The sequence below is a fragment of the Cervus canadensis genome, chromosome 23 (genome assembly GCF_019320065.1).
Source record: "Cervus canadensis isolate Bull #8, Minnesota chromosome 23, ASM1932006v1, whole genome shotgun sequence".
NCBI lineage: Eukaryota > Metazoa > Chordata > Mammalia > Artiodactyla > Cervidae > Cervus > Cervus canadensis.
Window position 1 is genome coordinate 2,229,715 of NC_057408.1, and position 19,687 is coordinate 2,249,401.

General features: G+C 48.2%; 1 protein-coding gene across 2 annotated transcripts in view; it reads right to left on the bottom strand.

Moving 5' to 3' along the window:
* LOXHD1 (lipoxygenase homology PLAT domains 1) overlaps nucleotides 1-18,339 on the bottom strand; it is a 193,735-nt gene extending 175,396 nt beyond the window's left edge. For both annotated transcript variants that reach the window (XM_043444370.1, XM_043444369.1), the window contains exons 1-4: nucleotides 18,210-18,339; nucleotides 10,440-10,554; nucleotides 3,606-3,686; nucleotides 1,273-1,457 (exon numbers count right to left, since the gene is read on the bottom strand). In XM_043444370.1, the coding sequence (XP_043300305.1) occupies nucleotides 1,273-1,457; nucleotides 3,606-3,686; nucleotides 10,440-10,554; nucleotides 18,210-18,339 (511 nt within the window). The remainder of the gene's footprint in view (nucleotides 1-1,272; nucleotides 1,458-3,605; nucleotides 3,687-10,439; nucleotides 10,555-18,209) is intronic.
* Nucleotides 18,340-19,687: the final 1,348 nt, after the last annotated feature.

Sequence of the window (19,687 nt, forward strand, 5' to 3'; positions counted from 1 at the left end):
TATTTATAGGAATTATAGGTATTCTTTTTTTTGTATGTCTGTATTTTCTAAATTTTCTGCAATGATCAAATTTTTATTTTGTAATAAAAGATGGATAACATATCTTTTTTAAAAAAAGAATCAAAGTTGCAAGTTATTATGATGAGAGCTACACAGGAAGAGGGAGTTTTCAAGCTGCGAGATCATCATTAGAATAACAGATATGTTTACGTGCCCAGCTGAGTTGCAAGAGCCGGTGGCACTTGGAAACCACTGGGGACATGCTGGAGGGAGGAGTGTGTTAGCCTTCTGCTATTCTACTGAGTGACCGTGGGAAAGTCACTTCTCTTTCTTTGGCCATCAAGTTCCTTTTCCCTCTGGTGGCCCTTGACTCTATGTAGGCAGGATACTCTGATGATGGTACCCACAGGTGAGGTCTCCTTTTTTGGAAAGGAGGACATATATATATCAATGACGGGGTTGGGGGGGAGGTCAGGATTTTAGGAGACAAAGGGATGATAAAATAGGACAGAGAATACAGATGTGTTTTTACACGCTTTGTTTCCCTGCCTCTCATTGTTCCTGCAGAGCTAAAATGACTGAATTAACTCTTTGGGCCAGAAATGCATTTGACATAAGTTGCCTCACTCCTCATAAAACCGGAAGGAGTTGGGGAACTCTGGAAGCGGCAGGCTGTGATCCAGATCCATCATGCCCTGGCTTGAACTCATCTTCCTCAAGAGTCGGAAGAAAAACTATGGAATAGGAAGCCAGGGAGAGCTGCTTTTGAACTCAGAGGGAACTTCCCATAGGTAGGAGCTGATCGTAACTCAGTAAAGAATCTGCCTGCAATGCAGGAGACCTGGGTTTGATTCCTGGGTCAGGAAGATCCCCTAGAGGAGGAAACAGCAACCCACTCCAGTATTCTTGCCTGGAAAATCCCATGGACAGAGGAGCCTAGTGGGCTACAGTCTATAGGGTTGCAAGAGTCAGACACGTCTTAGAGACTAAACAAACCACCAAGACCAAGAAAACACAGGGTATGCTCAGGTCTGTGCCTGTTCCTCCACCGTGCCTTCAGGGCCTCCTGCATCTTCCGCTTCTATGAGCCCCCAGAACTTGCTCTCGAAAAGGTCACCAGGAAGTTCTGGGGCCTCACCTGTGCCCCAGCCAACAGGAAGACCCTGGAGAGGTTGCAAGGAGCGATGGGGCCACCCAGAACAAGGCAGAAGCCTGAGTGAGCCCAGCGCAGGCAGGGAGGGATGGCAGGCAAGTCAGCCTGTGGACACTGACCTCGAGGCATGTCCATGGGGTTGAAGCTGGCCAGCAGGTCACGACACCACTGGCGATCACCCTCCACTTTGCTCAGCCAGTTGTTGCAGTTGAAGTAGTAACGGAGGTGAGGCCGCTTCATGTCGGTCACAATCACACGGTCCAGGTACCAGCTGGCGTTCAAGCCTGTGTTGTCATGCTCGATCCTGGGCCAGAGGCAGACACCCACACCATCACTGGTAAGACAGAGACAATGCCCCTTCCATACTGACACACCCCCCATGTTTTCTCAGAACAGAGGTTCAACCGTTGTGATTCTGTTATTTCTTTATCTCTGAGGCTTCAGTTTCCTCATCTGAAAAACTGGGATTCCTTGCAAGGTGGACGTGCTTATTGATGAATGTGGATTGCTACATTGCCCATAAGGAAATATTGCCTTCCATGGAAAATTGAGGATCACCAAGGCTTGCAGAAGGACTGTCTGGAACTTTCCCTCTCACCATGACTCCCAAAACACACCCTTCACTCAGCTACTCAGTCCTACCACCCAGAGGAGCCCCCATGGCCACATAGACTGGTGTTGCCCCACATGAGCTTCATGCGCAAGCCGGATAGGTAATTTAGATTTTTTAGTAGCCACACTGAAAACAAAGGGGAGGTGAAATTAATTTTAATAATATATTTCATTTAATCCATTTATCATTTCAGTGGGTAACCGTGTAAACATTTATTAATGAGATATCTTACATTCTTTATCTTGCGCTAGCTTTTCAAAGATCTGAAGTGTTTTTGCACCTGGTTTTGCAGCTGGTTTGGGTTATCCATGTTTTAAGTAATCAATACTACGTGGGGCAGGGGCTACTGTAGAGACCCAGAATGTTCAAAATCTGGCCCCTATCATCTTCCACTTCCTGTAGTCCGCTCCATCCTTGGCAGTCTAGTTTTCCTCTTTGAGGCTCAGTTTCTTCCCCAGAACTTGATCCTTGGGTGACCTCACTCTGCACCAAGCATTCCATTACTGTCAGGCCTTACACTTGCAGATCTCAACAGGACAACCACAGCTCAAGACAGCACACACCCCAACAGATGGGGTGTGTGTGTGTGTGTGTGTGTGTGTGTGTGTGCGCGCGCGCACGCTCAGTCACTAAATCGTGTCTGACTCTTTGTGACCCCATGGACTATAGCCTGCCAGGTTCCCCTGTCCATGGGACTCTCCAGGCAAGAACATTGGAATGGGTTGCCATGCCCTCCTCCAGGGGATCTACCTGACCCAGGGATCGAACCTGTGTCTCCTGTGTCTCCCACATTGGCAAGTGGGTTCTTTACCACTAGTGCCACCTGGAAAGCCCCTAACACACATGATATACACAGAATTTGTGCCTCTGTCTGGTACGGGGCCCAGCACACAGTAGGACTTCAGCTTAGTGATTGATTGTCTTTCCCACACGCTGACACACTCTTCCCAGTCTTCCCCTGTAAGAACCCCTTTCCTGCTCATAACCCCTTTCCCCTGACACAACCAGTGCCAGAACCTATTATACATCTCTTATTTTCCCAGTAAAAAGAGTTCACGGTCCTATATTTCCCAGTGGGAAGAAGAAAAACAAGGAGTGATTGGAGCATTTCACTCCTGTCCAAGCCTTCTAGTCTGGGTACAGTCAGACCATAGATGATCTTGACATGCTGACAGATGGGCATGAACTTGATTGGGGATGGGTAATAGGTAGAGGGGGGCAAAAGAGGGCAATTGAAGCTCTTGCTCAGCAACCAGGCTGGCAGACTTATCCCTCCCCAAACATTCATAAAAATTCTCCCGGAGAACAAAGTCAGGGGAGATCTCTGTCAAAAGGCACCCTGCAATATGACCTGGCATTGCTAACACTCACTGGGTGCTTACTGTGTACCAGTTACTGTTCTAAACACTGACTCTTGAGTCCTCACTAACCCTGATGGTGCCCTAGGAGCTGGGCACCATTATTACAGATGCAGAAACTGAAGCTTGGAGAGGAAATCTCCCTGAAGTTCCACAGCTGGTAAATGGCAGGGCAGAAATTTGAAAACCAAGGCAATCTGGATGCAGAGTCTACTAACCACTGTGCTAGAATTTCTCAGAGCTTATTTCCCCCAAGTGTGTGAAAAATTGTCTCAGGTTGTCTTAACCCAAAGAAGTGAATCTCTAACGGGCAAGTTTACAAGCACCATGACTCAGGGTGAGAGGGGAAATGTGGTCACCTTTGGTCACCACTCAGATGACCCCAGGGAAGCAGTCAACACCCAAAAGTGTCAATAATGAAAGCAGTTCCTATTCTACTTGCCTTCATCTCACCCCGCCCTGTCAGAGGCCAAACTCTCACCTGATTTTGTAGATGAGGCCCACATTGTTGGTTCTTACTCGGAACACATCAACGTTGGCTTTCTCAAAGGCAGATTCACTCCTGCAATGGTGTGACAGTTAACACAGGTCAGCACTTGGCTCAGAGTCCCAGGAGGAGAGCCAAGGGCTGGCATATCTTACTTCCTCCACCGTCCCACTCCAGGAAGTGCTGCTGGCAGTCAGTTCCATTCTGAGATTCCTTTCTGACATGGTTTGGAGAGGTGGAAGGCAAGGATGGTTGGTATTCATTCCTTGCTTTCACACCCAGGTTCTCATGGGATCTTTGCTGCATGTCAGTAAGGCAAGGATGGTGAGCAACTTTAGCCCCACTTCACAAACAAGTAAATTGCTAGTTGGTTGTAAAGCTGGGACTAGAAACTGGCTTTCCAAAGTCATGATCCAATCCTCTGTGGTTGCTCTGGGTTGGGAGAATGGAGGAGGAAGGAATGTGTGATAATGCCATGGTGCTCTTGGATCTGCAGGCCTCCTGGCCCCTCCTCCCCATCTGCCTTGCTCTTGCTGAAACAGTTGCAAAGGCAGCCCCAAGCAGATGCAAACCTTGGGTGGTGGTCCACAGTCCTGCTATTCCAACAAGAAAGGAAACACTCAACCCAAACCAGCAATCAGGGAAGTGGAGGCAATGAGGGAATGCATATTTGGCATCCCACAGATGGTGCAAACAGACGCAAGTACACCTGAGATGTTTCTCAATGAGGTGCCCAAACAAGTCCGGACTTGGGAGCATCCTAGCATCCATCAGCTTAGACACAGGAAGGCTGAAGAACCGAGTCCTCCAGGAGTGGAAGCCGGAATCTCACGTGGACATCTGCTCTGTCTTCTGTGTGGGCCAGGACCCCCTCTGCTTGAGTCCAGGCCTGCTCGCAGCTCTCTTCCTGCCCCCAGGGTGAAGGCCTTGCAGGACTGAGAGCTGTGGACCTCCCTCAGTGCCCCCAGCCAGGGCTCTCAGCATCAGCATACAGCCCACGGGAAATGAAAAACAAAGAAGACATGCCTTTTTATTGGCCATCACCTGTTTCAAAATAAAAAGGGAGGTGAAGGGCCTTCTTCCCAAGGCAACAAGGCTCAGACTCTCTCAGTAACCAAAAGCTTTTAAGATTCTAGAGACAAAGAAGCTGTGGTTCTGCACACAGACCCAGTTGGCAAACAGTCTGGTCTGGGGAGAAACTTCCTTCCGGTGGGTACATTGTGAAACACGGGGCCCTCCTAAAGCAGTGCAAAGGTCACAAAATCAGGTGAAAATGCACACCGAGGTCACCTTGTCAGGGAGAAGAGCCCAAGGGGTTTACTCTGGGCACGGGGCCGGAGGAGGAGAGAGAGGTGGGAACTCTGGGTTGTGCTGGAGTGAAATGGTTTGTCCCCAGGCTGGCGGCTTGAACCTGTTGGAATCTCACCTCCAAGGGTGAATAGTAACACCACCCGCATTCTGTGAATATTGATTCTGGGCATCAGGACTGTGTGAATGAAAAACAAGGAAATAAGAGGTATTTTCTGTTTCAGTATATGAGACAAAGAAATTGATTTTTTGAATAGACAGGAGTCTCCACATCATATAAATATCCCATGAAACAGTCACCCTGGGAAGCTATATGATGGAATACTAGGCAGCCATCAAAAATTCTATTGTGAAAAATATTTAATGAAGCAGAAACAGGTTTATGAAATGGGCATAAAAGGAAGAACAGTTTAAAAATAGAATATACAAACAGAACAACCAATACATAAGGAACACCAAGTTAATTTAAAAACAATAGAGGGGGAAGATTTATCCAAAAACATTGCATAATAAGACTGTTATGAAGTGTTGGTTACTTATTCTTGTCTGTATTTTTTTTCAGTTTCCTGAAGGGAGCACGTCTTGTTTTTGCAATTATGAAAAAAGCACAGTCCCTATTTTAGCTGCCCATGGTAAATTCTTTGGAATGAATTTGAAGATTGCCGAGTGTCATCTGCTAAGGGTACATGGAATTTGGGGAACAACCAGTGCCGATTAGCAGGCGAAGAGGAGGGTGATTTGGAAAGAAAGTGGCTGGCTTTCCAGGGTGCCTCTCACAGTGTTCTGGCCCCAGCAGCTGCATCCAGCACAGAGAGCTCTGCGTCTTCAGAAAGGGCCTGTGCATACAACCAGGTGGAAGGTGGATTCGTACTTTCCAGCGTGTTTATACTTTTCCTTGCTGCTTTACAGTCGCTCAAAAGACAAAATTTAAAAATGGAGATAGAAGAAGGGAAACAAGGAGAGAAAGATCTGCTGGGGTAAGCAGAGGGCACCCTCCTCGCTGTCCCTGGACCACACTGGAGCATCTAGGGCATGGCAGGATGTGACGCAATCACCCACAGTGTTTACAGAACGGAGACCAGCATCCTGGCAGACAAGAGCGAGGCCTTCTGGGGAATTCCCTGGCTGTTCAGCAGTTGTGACTCTGCACTTACACTGCAAGGGGGGCCTGGATTCAATCCCTGGTTGGGGAACTAAGATTTTGCAAATCACACAGTTCAACCAAGAATAAAAAAAAAAAAAAAGAGCAAGGCCTTCTGTATTGCTGGAGTCTGCTCAGAGGAGGGGGAACAGAGGATTGTAGAGACTGGGCTACATGGACACCCTCCTCTCAGGGAGGGGCCGGGACAATCCCAGATGAGCCCCAACCCCAACCCACTTGGAATCAGACTCCAAATCCCCTGCTTCCAATAAGTCAGAAATCTGACTGAAGGTGGAGGGGAGACAGCAAAGGGCAGAGGGTCCCTGGTCAAAGGAAACATCAGAAACAATAGAGACCTCTTCACATTTCCTTGTGGGAGATGACATGTTTTTCACGGTTGCTGGTCGATCCTCAGATAAAGCCCAACACAGCCCCCCACCTGCGCCTGCTGTTCTGCAGGGAACCCACCCTTTCCAGCCGCGCACAGGGCATTTTAGCTAACTGCCGGGCAGGCTAAGATGCCAGGATTCTCCCACACTCTCGGGTGGTGAATTCTCAACAAGAGAACCGTGTTCCAGAAGATACATGAGATTTCCATCCTTTTGCCGTAGCCTGAACATGGGACCCCGTGCTGGGGGGTGGTCCTGGGTGACAGAGAAGGGGGCTTCCTCTGGGGTCCAGAGCTGCTGTCACTTTCCTGGTGTGGAGGGCAGGGCAGAGGTCAGCTAGCAGGGGAATCGGAGTGAGGGTGTCACACTCTTGGCTGCCTAAGAGAGGGTCTGATGTGTGCCGAGGAATTTAGACCCCAGACCGTGAGGGTGAGAACAACCAGCGTGTTAACAATAGGCAGCAGGGTTCTTCCTGCTGTAGGAATTACTTTGTACTGGAGATGAAAAAATCCTGATAAACCACAGGAGAGTAGAAGGTAAGGCCTGGGGCAGAGGAGAAAAGCCATAGAAAAGAGCAGAACTGAGGAGAGAGAGAAGAGGATGAAGGAGAAGCAGGTGGGGTGAGGGATGTGGCCAGAGGCTGCAGAGAAAGGGTTCGAGGAGAAATTCCAGGAAGGGTGGTGGCTTAGTTTTAAAACTGGGGGGCGGGTCTGTCTAATGTTCTGTTTTAAGTTGTTCATGTTCCCTCCATGTGAACTCTTGTGCCCCAAACTATCAGTGAAGTCTGATGCACCCCAAGATGCCTCGTGAAGTGAAAGTGGCTCAGTCGTGTCCGACTCTTTGCAACCCCATGGACTATACAGTCCACGGAATTCTCCAGGCCAGAATACTGGAGTGGGTAGCCCTTCCCTTCTCCAGGGGATCTTCCTGACCCAGGAATCGAACCGGGGTCTCCTGCACTGTAGGCGGATTCTTAACCAACTGAGCTATCAGGGAAGCTTTGTACTTTGTCCGTATGTGTGCATGTGCAAATGTGTGCACATGTGTGTGTGCTTGTGGGCATAAAACAAGGAAAAAGAGATCAGTTCTAGGTGACAAGTGGGTGTGCATGTGGGTTTTGGGTGACACAGTGTGAAGAGGAGAGAATAGCCCTAGACAATGAAAGGAGAGAGTTTTGAGACCAGCAGGCATTCTGATCCAGACCCTAGGGATGGTGGAAGGGGAGGGCCGAGCCGGGCAGGACTTAGCTGCATCTGAACCTCACAGAGCTTGTGACCTCTGCAGCCACCTGCATCTGGGTCACATGGCAACCTGACTTCCTTGGAAAGCAACGCTCCCACCTGGACTTGAGCTCTCCATCTTGAATCAGAAGGGTTTCAGATGGTGAGGATTGTGTCTTTGCAATTTTCTTTGTAGACAAGTTTTCAGGTCTTGCAAACTCTGAAAGCACCCTTGCAAAGCTGCCAGACTCTGGTCTCCTACTTCCCCATTTATCCTGCTCACTATGGTCAGATTCATCCTTCTTGGCTGCACAGTACGTCAAATCTCCACTAACTGACTTTCAGGCAAGGCCTTCTCCCGTCTAGTCCTCCCCTGCCTTTCCTGCCTCCTTCCTCCCTGCCCCTCCATGCAGTCCCCACTGGCCTGCAGTTCCCCTTGTGGCCTCCATACTTCTGCAAGCTGTCCCCCCTCATCCAAAGCACCCTCTTTCTGATCCTTTTTCATCAGAGTCCTTTTCACCCCTTGAGGTCCAGATTACATGTCCTTCCCTGTAAAGTCCTAATCTAGCCACACTGATACCAAATCATCGAGGGACCTCTCTTTACAAAGAACTGCAATAGATGCTGGAGGTACAAGGCGGATCTCCCATCATCCTCCGGTTCCAGCTAGCATCCCTCTAGGCATCACCTCTCTAGCCTCTCCAAAGACAAACAGCTGATGCTGCAAAAAGTGTCTGTATCCCAGAAACCACCCACTTCCCGTGAGCTCCTGAAGAACCCTCTGCCCCAGCCAGATTGGGGTCCTGGTCTAATCTCTGCCCCCAGTGCCCAGCCTGGATCAGGACACAGATACAGGAGGGACCCACCCCCCACCAGCAGACCCACATAGTAGTGGGGGGACGTCGCTTCCTACGTGCAGGGCTATCCCAGAAAAGCTGGCTGCCTTCCTGCAGTTTCAGCACTGCTTTGAGACCTGCTGGTCCTGCCGGCTTGGTGCTACCCGAGACCCTCTCCCATGATGCGGTCTGTCTTCCCCGTTGAGAAGGAAAGCTGGAACTCAGATTCCCAGGGAGAGGGTGACAAACCTTCACACGGCTATAAAAGCTGACTCCAGGGACCTTCCTGAGAGGGCGTTTTGACAAAGGAAAAATGTGAGAGGGGAGAGTCTGAGGATGCAGAAGCATGAGAGGAGGAAAGATGGTGAGGAACCGCCACAAAAGGGGGCTGATTCTCTTTGTTTAGAAAAAGACAGGCTGGGGACTCTAGAAGCCAAGCTAGCCCACTCCCCAGGGTCCAGCAGCTTCTCCCTAGAGGGCTGCGTTCCGGGTGGACACGTGGCAGAAAGGATGGAATTTTCATGTATTCTCTTTACCGTGCCCACAGCACTGCAGCAAAGGGCTTCCACAAGCGAGCCACTCAGCAGGGTAAGCAGTACAAGGAGGCGGTACCCTGTTCTGCGGAAATGGACAAAATAGCACGTTACGCCTGCCTCGACACAGTCGCATTTACACCCAGGTCAGCCTTCAGGGTGAATGTGTTCTGCTGGACCTGGCCGGTCTGCTAAGTACAGAGTCTATGGATCTCCTGGCCTGTGGACCCCATTCTTTTATCGCTTTCCCCACCACACCTGGAGGTGTGGTGCCCCGAAGCCCAGAGATCACACACTGGAGCCCCAGGAGGACTGCGGGGGGAGACTCCCGGACACCCTCCAGGGCCTCGGGGTCATGTGCTTTTGAGGGAATATCTGCATCAGGACCCTGGGGTTCGAGGCCAGCTTTACCATCAAAAGCTCCATGATCCAAAGCTGCTCACCTCTCTCCTTTAGACCCCAGATTTCCCAGGAGCAGGGTGGAATAGATTTAGTGACTTTCAAATCTTTCTTGGCTATAGCATCCTTGGTATAAATAGAATCTGACTGAGAAACTCAGCAGATAAGAGAAGCATAAGCCAAGCTGCTCCAAAGAAAGGGGGGATAGGGTATTGGGAGCCCCAAACCAGCTCACCCATACCCTGCTCCATTTAGCACAGCGTGAAAACCAATTGCCCAGGTAAGGCCCGCCCATCTCTGGAATTCCATGATTCCACTCTAGTGTTACCGTGTGTAGTAACCCTGCGTGCCCTTGCGTGGTGTGGGGAGAGGAGGGAAAAGATACAGCAGTCTCTGCTGTCAGTGGGCCACAATGACATGGAGGACACAAGCACAATCACCCCGCCCCACACACACACACACATTTATATAAACACACGCACTGACTTGAGTGTGCGTTAGTGGGCAAGGTTTGGTATGATATTGGTTCTGGTTGAGACATAGGTAGAGCATTTAAGCTCATGCATGACCTTCATGCATGACCTTCTCTTCTCTTCCCAAAAGTCCTATGAGTTTGGTAAAAGGTGGATTATCATTTCCGGATGCTATATGAGGAAGTCAAGGCTTTGGTTGCAAAGATATTTAGCCAAACTTATATGGCAACTAAATGGTAAAGCTGGACCTAGACCTTCTTTCTTGGTCCTGAGTATTTATTCTCCCACACCAAAGGACAGCTGATATGAATACTTGGAATTCTGGGGTCCAAAGTAAGCATGACTATACACACAAAAATCAACAGAGAAGCTTCCCTGGTTGAGACCTGGCTGGCACATGGTCTGTCATTAGCAAGGCCCACGCCACTTCATATACCTGTGGACACATGTGTCTTCCTTCATGGGTTCCAGGACTGCATCAACCCCAAGTACCAACCCGGGACCCCACCAAGGCTGAGTCAGTACTCACTTGCTGGTGAGATGGAGCTTGGGAGAGAGCCCGTTCTCTCCAAAAATGGTGATGAAGACATTGGCGTCTGTTCCTGCACCACGAACATCCCCCGTGGCTGTGACCACCTCGTACACTGGAGGAAGAAAGGAGAAGTTGGGGCAGGCTCAGAAGAGAACCCTGAATCCTACTTGGGCTCGGAGAAGCCTGGTTCCTGCTAACTCCACCAGGGATACCCAGCGCAGAGGACTCTCGGAACACTTGCTGCAACCCCCGAGACTCCAAGCCAGAGTCAGACCCACATCAAATCCTGCCATGAAACCGCAGTCTCCCACTTGATGCTGCATGCTCATTTTAGGCGAGGAACCTGCAGGCAAAGGGACAAGCCCCGGTCACACACTACACAATGCCAGCACCAGAGCCCAGCCCCAGGCTCCCAACGCCCATCTGTGATCTTTCCAAGACAGTACATGGATGCCCTCCTAGCCAAGATCTTCTTCAGAGCCTGCCCCTATTTCTCATCTTCCTCTCTGCCCTCTACACCTGCATCGCAGTCCTCACTTCCTGGGACCCCCTGGGCATTGCCATGGCGATCTCAGGCTAACCCATCCTAGGGATGGGGGAAGCAGAATTGCCAGTGAGTCCCTTCAGGCAGAGACACTGATGTCGCCTCTCTTTGTGCCATTGAAGCTTGTTCTCTTTGCTGTTGATGTGGTTTCTTTTGATGTTCCTGGTTCTGATGAAAATCCCCGTGATGGGGAGAAAGGAAGCAGTACATTTGTGTGACCCCCTGTCTTTTGTGATAACCAAAGCCTTCACTCTTCACAGTCTACACCACAGGGATTTCTGATCTGCAAACGGCTCCTAGACCCCTCCCGAGATAACTCCAGGACCTGAAGTATTGCCCGTATGGTTTGCACTTATGCAAGGATGTTTTCAAACTGAGTCAATAGGAAAATGAGGAGCACAGTGAAATTCTAGAACCACACCTCATGAGAGATGACGTAAAGGCCTCGAGTTGCCTGGTTTAGAGAAATGAGCACAGCCCAAAATAAATAAATAAGTAAAAATAAGCAAATAAAAATTTCAAAAACATAAAAAATTAAGGCCATCATGAAGATGAAAAGGCAAGCCACAGACTAGAAGATGTTTGGAATCCACACACGGGCATGCCACCATAATACCTTGTTTTTATAATAATTTGCTTTATTGTGCTTTACAGATATTTTCTTCCTTACAAATGGAAGCTTTGTGGCAACCCTGCTTCAAGCAAGTCTTTTGGCACCATTTTCCCAACAGCATTTGCTCACTCTCATCTCTGTGTCACATTTTGGTAATTCTCAAAATATTTCAAATGTTTTTCATTATTATTATATTTGTTATGATAATCTATGATCAGTAATCTCTGATGTTACTATTGCAAAAAAATTTTGACTTGCCAAAGACTCAGTTGATGGCTAGCAATTTTTTTTTAGCAAAATGTATTTCTAAACTAAGGTATGTGCACTTTTTTTAGACATAACGTTATTGTACACTTAACAGACTCTATAGTGGTAAATGTAACTTATAGGCACTGGGAAACCATTAACCTGGTTTGACTTGTTTTACTGTGATATTTGCTTCATTGCTGGGCTCTGAAATCAAATCCACTATGTCTCTGAAGTTTACCTGTAGCCAACAAAGAACAGATGTTCAGAAGATGTAAAGAATTACACAAATTAATAAGAAAAAGAAAGACCACACGATTGTTCTAATGGGCAACAATTCATTTTAAAAGTAAACATACACTTACCATAAGACCCAGAAATTCAACTTTTAGATATTCACTCAAGAGAAATAAGAACATGTCCATACAAAGACCTGCACACAAATGGTCCCAGCAACTATATGCATAATAACCCTAAACTAGAAACAACCTAAATACCTCAAAAAGTGAATGGATTTTTAAAAATGTGGTATGTCTCTACAGTGAAATCTTACTCTGTGATAGCAATAAAAAGGAATGAACAACTGACATGCAATGCTGAAGAATCTCAAGCACATAATGCTGAGCAAAAGAAATCAGACAAAAATTACTACACAGTAAGTAATGACAGTTATGCGAACTCTAATCTGTTCTAACAGAAAGCAGATCTTGGTTGTCTAGGGTTGAAGTTAGGGGGAACTCCCTGGGAAGGGGTATATGGAACTTTTGTAGGATAATTTAAATACCCTGTATATGAATGTTGCAAGAGGTTACAGGGATGTATACATTTGTCAATATGCATCAAACAACACACGTAAAGTATATTCATTTTATTGTTAATGACGTCTCAATCAAGTTGAACATGGAACAACAGACTGGTTCCAAATGGGAAAAGGAATACGTCAAGGCTGTATATTGTCACCCTGCTTATTTAACTTAAATGCAGAGTACATCATGAGAAATGCTGGGCTGGAGGAAGTACAAGCTGGAATCAAGATTGCCAGGAGAAATATCAATAACCTCAGATATGCAGATGACACCACCTTTATGGCAGAAAGTGAAGAGGAACTAAAAAGCCTCTTGATGAAAGTGAAAGAGGAGAGTGAAAAAGTTGGTTTAAAGCTCAACATTCAGAAAACTAAGATCATGGCATCTGGTCCCATCACTTCATGGCAAATAGATGGGGAAACAGTGGCTGACTTTATTTTTCTGGGCTCCAAAATCACTGCAGATAATGATTGAAGCCATGAAATTAAAAGACGCTTACTCCTTGAAAGGAAATTTATGACCAACCTAGACAGCACATTAAAAAGCAGAGACATTACTTTGCCAACAAAGGTCCGTCTGGTCAAGGCTATAGTTTTTCCAATGGTCATGTATGGATGTGAGAGTTGGACTCTAAAGAAAGCTGAGCACCAAAGAATTGATGTTTTTGAACTGTGATGTTGGAGAAGACTCTTGAGAGTCCCTTGGACTGCAAGGAGATCCAACCAGTCAATCATAAAGGAGATCAGCCCTGGGTGTTCATTGGAAGGACTGATGTTGAAGCTGAAACTCCAATACTTTGGCCACCTGATGTGAAGAGCTGATTCATTTGAAAAGACTCTGATGCTGGGAAAGATTGAGGGCAGGAGGAGAAGGGGATGACAGGGGATGAGATGGTTGGATGGCATCACCGACTCGATGGACCTGGGTTTGGGTGAACTCCGGGAGTTGGTGATGGACAGGGAGGCCTGGTGTGCTGCCATTCGTGGGGTCACAAAGAGCCGGACACGACTAAGCGACCAAACTGAACTGAACTGAACAAGTTGAAAAATGGACAAAACACTTAAATAGGCATGTCATAAATGAGGATATCCAAATGGAAAAAGACTCAAGGTCATTATTCATAAGAGAAATGCAAATTAAAGTACAATGAGACACTACCATATATGCACCAGAATGCCTAAAATTAAAAGGATGGACAAATACTCAGTATTTTCAAGAAGTGGAGCCATTGGCACTCTCATCATTACTGGTGGTGGTGGTAGTTTAGTCACTAAGTTTTGTCCAACTCTTGCAACCCCATAGACTAGAGCCCGCCAGGCTCCTCTGTCCATGGGATTTTCCAGGCAAGAATACTGGAGTGGGCTGCCCTTTCAGCATATCTTCCTGACCCAGGAATCGAAACTGGGTCTACTGCATTGCAGGCGATCTGCATTGTAAGCGATTCTTTACCACTAGGCCACCAGGGAAGCCCCATACATTGCTGCTGAGAGTGTAAATTGGTACAAGCCCTAGTAACTAAACATAAGCCCACCTTATGACTCAGTCATTCTACTTTCAGTTATAAATCCAAAGAAATGAGTGCATGTGTTCATCTAAAGATATGTACAAGATCTGTAGCATCTTTATCCATAATAACTGAAATAACGCCAAAGTCCATCAACAATAGAATGGTTAAACAAAGGGTGATATATTTATAAAATGCAATAATACACAAATAATAAAAACGAACAAACTATGTAACAAGTCACAAATAGGTAAATCTCTTGGATATAATGTTGAGTGAAATAGAAGTTAGACACACAAAAATGTGTTATATAATTCCATTTCTTTGAAGTTCAAGAGCAAAAAACTAAAGTATGGAGATAGAATTAGGAGGGCTATTACCTCTGAGAAGGAGAGTGAAGGAACTTTCTGGAGGTTAGAAATGTTCCATGTCCTGTTCTGAATGGTGGTTACACAAGCATGCACATTTGTAAAAATTCAACATGCTATACCTTTATGAGTTTTGTGCTATATATATAGAATATATATATAATATTCTATGTGTGTGTGTGTGTGTGCTTAGCCATGTCCAACTCTTTGCGACCCTAGGGACTATAGCTTGCCAGGCTCCTCTGTCCATGGGATTTCCAGGCAAAGAATACTGGATTGGGTTGCCATTTCCTTCTCCAGGGAATCTTCCTGACCCAGGGATTGAACCCGCGTCTCCTGAGGCTCCCGCATTGGCAAGCAGATTCTTTACCATTGACACTGATCTATCTGGGAAGCCCATATGTATGTGTGTGTTTCCTCAATTTAAAAATTTTAATTTAAAAGTTCTTCAAACAGCTGAAGAACTGTCTTAGAGAAGACAAATATCTCATGGAAGACACAAAATTCTGTTTGGTCTGGAGGGAGGATCCCAAACAGTAAAATCCCCTGATCAGCACAAAGAAGAACTGTCAACAGCAACAAGGCTTCTCCTAGCACAGAACATGAGAAATGGAAGGTGCTCAATAAATAATTACACGGATGAATGAATGGAAAGACAAATTAATGAATGAAACAATCAATGAAATGAATGTGGACTATGAAATAAATTGACCAGTATGTAATCTCAATTCTACCATCACTGCCTCTATGATTTCAAGCAAATTTCTTACTGAGCTTCATTTTCCTCATCGCTGAAGTAGAGATAATTTCTTCTCTGAAGGATGATTATAAGGACTAAACCAAATAAAACAATCTTCAACTTTCATACTCGTTGACCTGGCCTATTTCCACTTTTGGGAATTTATCTTACAGATACTCCCTCAGTTGGATGAAAGATATGCATTCCATGAGTGATAAACTGTTATCCTCATCACATCACTACCATCATCATCTCCATTGTTGTCATCATCGACATCAATATCATCTTCAACATGACTACCATCGACTTCATTAACAACATCCCCAAGAAGGCCGCCTTGGGAAATTGTGTTCCCACAGATGCTGGGCAGCCCCCTGTCTGAGACACAGGAGAGACAAAGGGCCCCGGGGCTGGAAGCGTGGGCAAGACGGCCTCTGAGGTCTCTTTGAAACCCAGATTCTGGAGGAGTCACTCTCTTGTCCTCATGGGCCCTAGGTCGGTCGGTCAGGGGGTAGACCAGTGCACCAGGCTCAGCCTGTACCCTCAGAGCATCAAGAGAGCTGCTCTGCTTCCTCTAGCTGTTGGTGAATTTCAGGGTAGCCTGGAGGCAACCCGAGGAACAGAGAAGGAAACCTAGGCCTTTCTCCCCCTCCTTATTCTTCTTCCCCATCACACTCAGCAAGATTCTCCGCATAATGGAGAAACCCAGTGCTCAAAGGGCGTAGGTGACACATTGTTCTAAAGCTGAGAGGGTAACCATGACAGTGCGGGCAAAGCTCAGAATGTGCCTACGGTCAGAACCATCCACATTTATCATCCCGTCCTGCGGCTGACTGCAGAGTCAGTGGGTCCGTGTCTCTTAGGAATGTCACCGGGGCCCTCACCTTGGCTTTCTCTTCTCCAGCTATTTTTAGCTCAGTAAGATGGGGCAGTACAAGGGCAAGGACCAGCCAAACCAGCAAGATTCAAATCCCAACTCTGCTACTTAATAGATGTGTGATCTTAGGCATGTTATTTAGCTTCATTGTGCCTCACTTGACGCATCTGAAAAAGAAGGTTTTGAGAATCCAGCCCAGATCCTTGGGTTGTTGTGAAGATGAAACCAATCCAGGTGAGTAAAGTGTTCAGCATGGTGCCTGATGCTTTAAATCCATGATTCTGTTGAACAGCATCCTGACCGGAAGTGGGGACTTGTCTTGGGAACGGTTGAAGCTCTTGTCCTTCCTGCCTGTGACCTTGCTGAAATCACTTCAGTTCTCGGAGCCTCTGTCGTTACCCTGAGACTAATCACACCTGCCTGGACTGTGCTCAGGGATCGCAAGGATTAAAAGTGAGAATGGGAGTGAAAACGCTTTGAGAAGGATAAAGAGAAGAGGGAAGACAGTCACACTGAGGCAGGCAGAGCCCATGAACAGAAGCGGACACTGTGGCAGCTATGAAAGGTTCTCAAATGTTCTCACCAGCAGTTGTGCTGGCCAGGGTGAATCACCCCAAAGCTAAGAGTACTTACCAAGAGTGCTGCCCTAACACCTAGCCTCAATGCTCCTCCCCGCCACTGGACAGTCAGAGCTTGGACCACACGTCCTGAGAAAAGACTGCAATGCTTCACTCATTCTAGGCTCCTCTTCCCTCCCCACAACCCCCGCCTCCACCCCAGGAGGTGCCTGGGACACGGAGCCGGGAAAGGGGCCCCAGGCGAGCCACAGCCTTCATGGTGCCACGGTGGTGACCTCCTTCTCTAAGCTTGGGTCTGCGCTGGGAGTGGGGTGAGGAGTCAGAAAAATAGAGGGCCCACCCACACAGAGGTCAGGTTTGGCTGGGGAACAAGCTCTACAGATGTGGTATAATCAAGGAACTCCCAGCAGACAGGGATTAAGGAGGAGCAGAAGCCCACAGCAGGCACAAAGCCTGCATTCAGTACTTCTTTGGTGAATGAATGGGTGAATCTGGTGCTTACAGGGGGTAGTGAGCCAGTTTAGAGGAAGCACTGAGAATTTAATGTCTTCAGGGACCCGGTAGGCAACATTGATGCGTGAAACCCAGATGGCACAATGGTAAAAAAAAAAAAAATCTGCTTGCCAATGCAGGAGATGCAAGAGAGGTGGGTTAGATCCCTTGGTCAGGAATATCTCCCGGAAAAGGAACTGGAACCCACTCCAACATTCTTGCCTAGAACATTCCATGGACAGAGGAACCTGGCAAGCTACAGTCCATGGGGTTGCAAAAAATCAGACACGCCTGAGCGAACACACACACACACGAGTGATAAAGTCCACTGCATAGAGGCATTCACAGTCAAACATTTTTTTAAATTGTAAAAGCAAAGCAAAACAAAAAAACAAAAAAACACCAAAGCAAACAAAAGCCCCCTTTAAGCCAAAACTGGCTCCTGGGTCCCTAGTTCACCCCTTCTCTGGTTTACTTGACATGAAGGTACAGTATTTCCAAGCAGCTGCCACGCACCCCAGAGGAAAGTAAGGTTAAAGGCTAGGGCCCTGGGTCCAAAGCACCAACTGCCCTCCCCGAGGACTACAGCATCGCCTAGCAAAGCCCCAGGGCCACCTCTCCATCGGCCACAGCGGGCAGCAGCCCCAAGCCCCTGCTGAGCATGTGATGAGCACCCAGGTCTCCTTCCACAGTTCCTTCACAGCCTCAGGCGGCTGATCCTCGGAGAGCAGGCTGGAGCGTGGCTCCCTCAAGGCCCAGGAGCTGGAGAGGGTGGGTGCTTCTGTTCTCGTCTGTTCTGGCCCACTGCGACCCTGTGACCCTCAGTACAGTGGGGCCCTCGTGTACCCCCAAGAGGATGCAGTACAGACCCAACAGGATAGTCCATGGGAAAGGGGTCAAATCGGAACCTTACACTCCTCTCTCGAAGTGAGGGATAGGATCGGATGGGCCCCTCTGCCCCTGCCCGGGCCCCCCACCCCACAGCCAGGACCCGGCAGACCTCTGGCCTTGTAGTACTCGTGTTCCAGCTCCTCCTCGTCGTCTCCTGAGGCGTAGTTCAGCAGCTCCTGCTCATACAGGGCTAGAAAGTCAATGTCTTTCTTTCTCCTCTTTTTCTTCTGGGGCATCATTGCGCCGGCTGCACCTTCCTGGTCCTTCCTGGCTCAGCGTGCCCACTCCCCGGCCCCTCCTGGGACCCCCCTCTCCTTGTGCTCCTGCACGCGTGTGTACGTTCGGGTGGGTCAAAGCCCACGTGTCCAGAGCCCTACCACTCCTTTCTCCTCGCTGGCCCCTGAGCAGGACCTCGGGGCTTTATCCCAGCCCTTCCTGCCCCCAGCCCCTGTCTCTGGCTCCCTCTCCCCCTCCACCTCCTTTGTACCTGCCGTGGGTTCTCCTTGAGCCTCATGACTTATTCACGGGGACCGATGACAGGCTGTCCTCCTTACCCCTCCTCTCCCTGCCCGCCCCCCTCTCTTCCTTTCATGGAGAATCAGGTGACATGAGCCCTTGGCATCTGTTTCCTACCTGGCCTCACAGTAGGGCCCCCCCTCACCCCAGGGACAGGTGGGGCCTCCGCCCTAAAGATGCCCCAGCCTCACAGCCTCGAGGGCTGTGAAAAGATGCCCCCCAGGACCTGGGACCTTCCCGAGGCACCCAGGGCCCCAAATAAGCTGGGCCCCCAGACTCAGAGGACTCAGTTTCTCTCTATTATTTATGACCTCTGCTCACCTTACGAGGCAGGCTAGGTTCTAACTGGGTCCTTCTCAACCTCTCCGCTTCCATCTCCCTGAGACTCTGCAAGAGGCCATTCAGCCAGGAGAGAGCTGCTGCTCTGACGAACACTCAGACCACCCGCAAGGTGCTTCCTGAGTCCTGACTTCCTACAGCTGAAGCCAAGGATGCTGGGGAAGCCCACAGAGTCCTAGGTGACCCCACTGCGCCCCAACAGGCCAGCAAAGTTAACCAGCATCTGTTCTAACAAGAGCTTTCCATTTGCCCATATCGCCCTCTGCGCTTTGCAGTGAAACAGTAGAAACCCTGAGCACCCACTCAGATGCCCGCCCCACTCAGCCTTTACCTTCCCTGCAGCCCCATGTGGGGATTCTGAGTCAGCGCAAGAGGACCAGAGGCCCCTCCCCACCCTTGGTCAGCAAGAAAATTTTCCTTAAGGGCCACTAGACTCCTCTTCCTTGCTGATTTTATTAAGATTTTATTAAGATTTCTTACAGCCTGAATTGTAAAGTGTCTACGTAAATCCTGAAATGCTAGAAGTTTTCAGTCCACTGGGAACTTCCATCCCTTTCTCTGGCTGTGTGAGGTCATCAGATAAAACTGAGGTCATCAGACAAAACTGGTCTCCCTACCACCTCCTGGCTGTGCGGCTTGGAGAAGCCGGTCTCCCCATCTGTAAAAAGGGGAGCATGTCTCATTAAAATCTATCGAACACTTGGGGAAAGTGCTCACTCAGCAGAAGCCTCT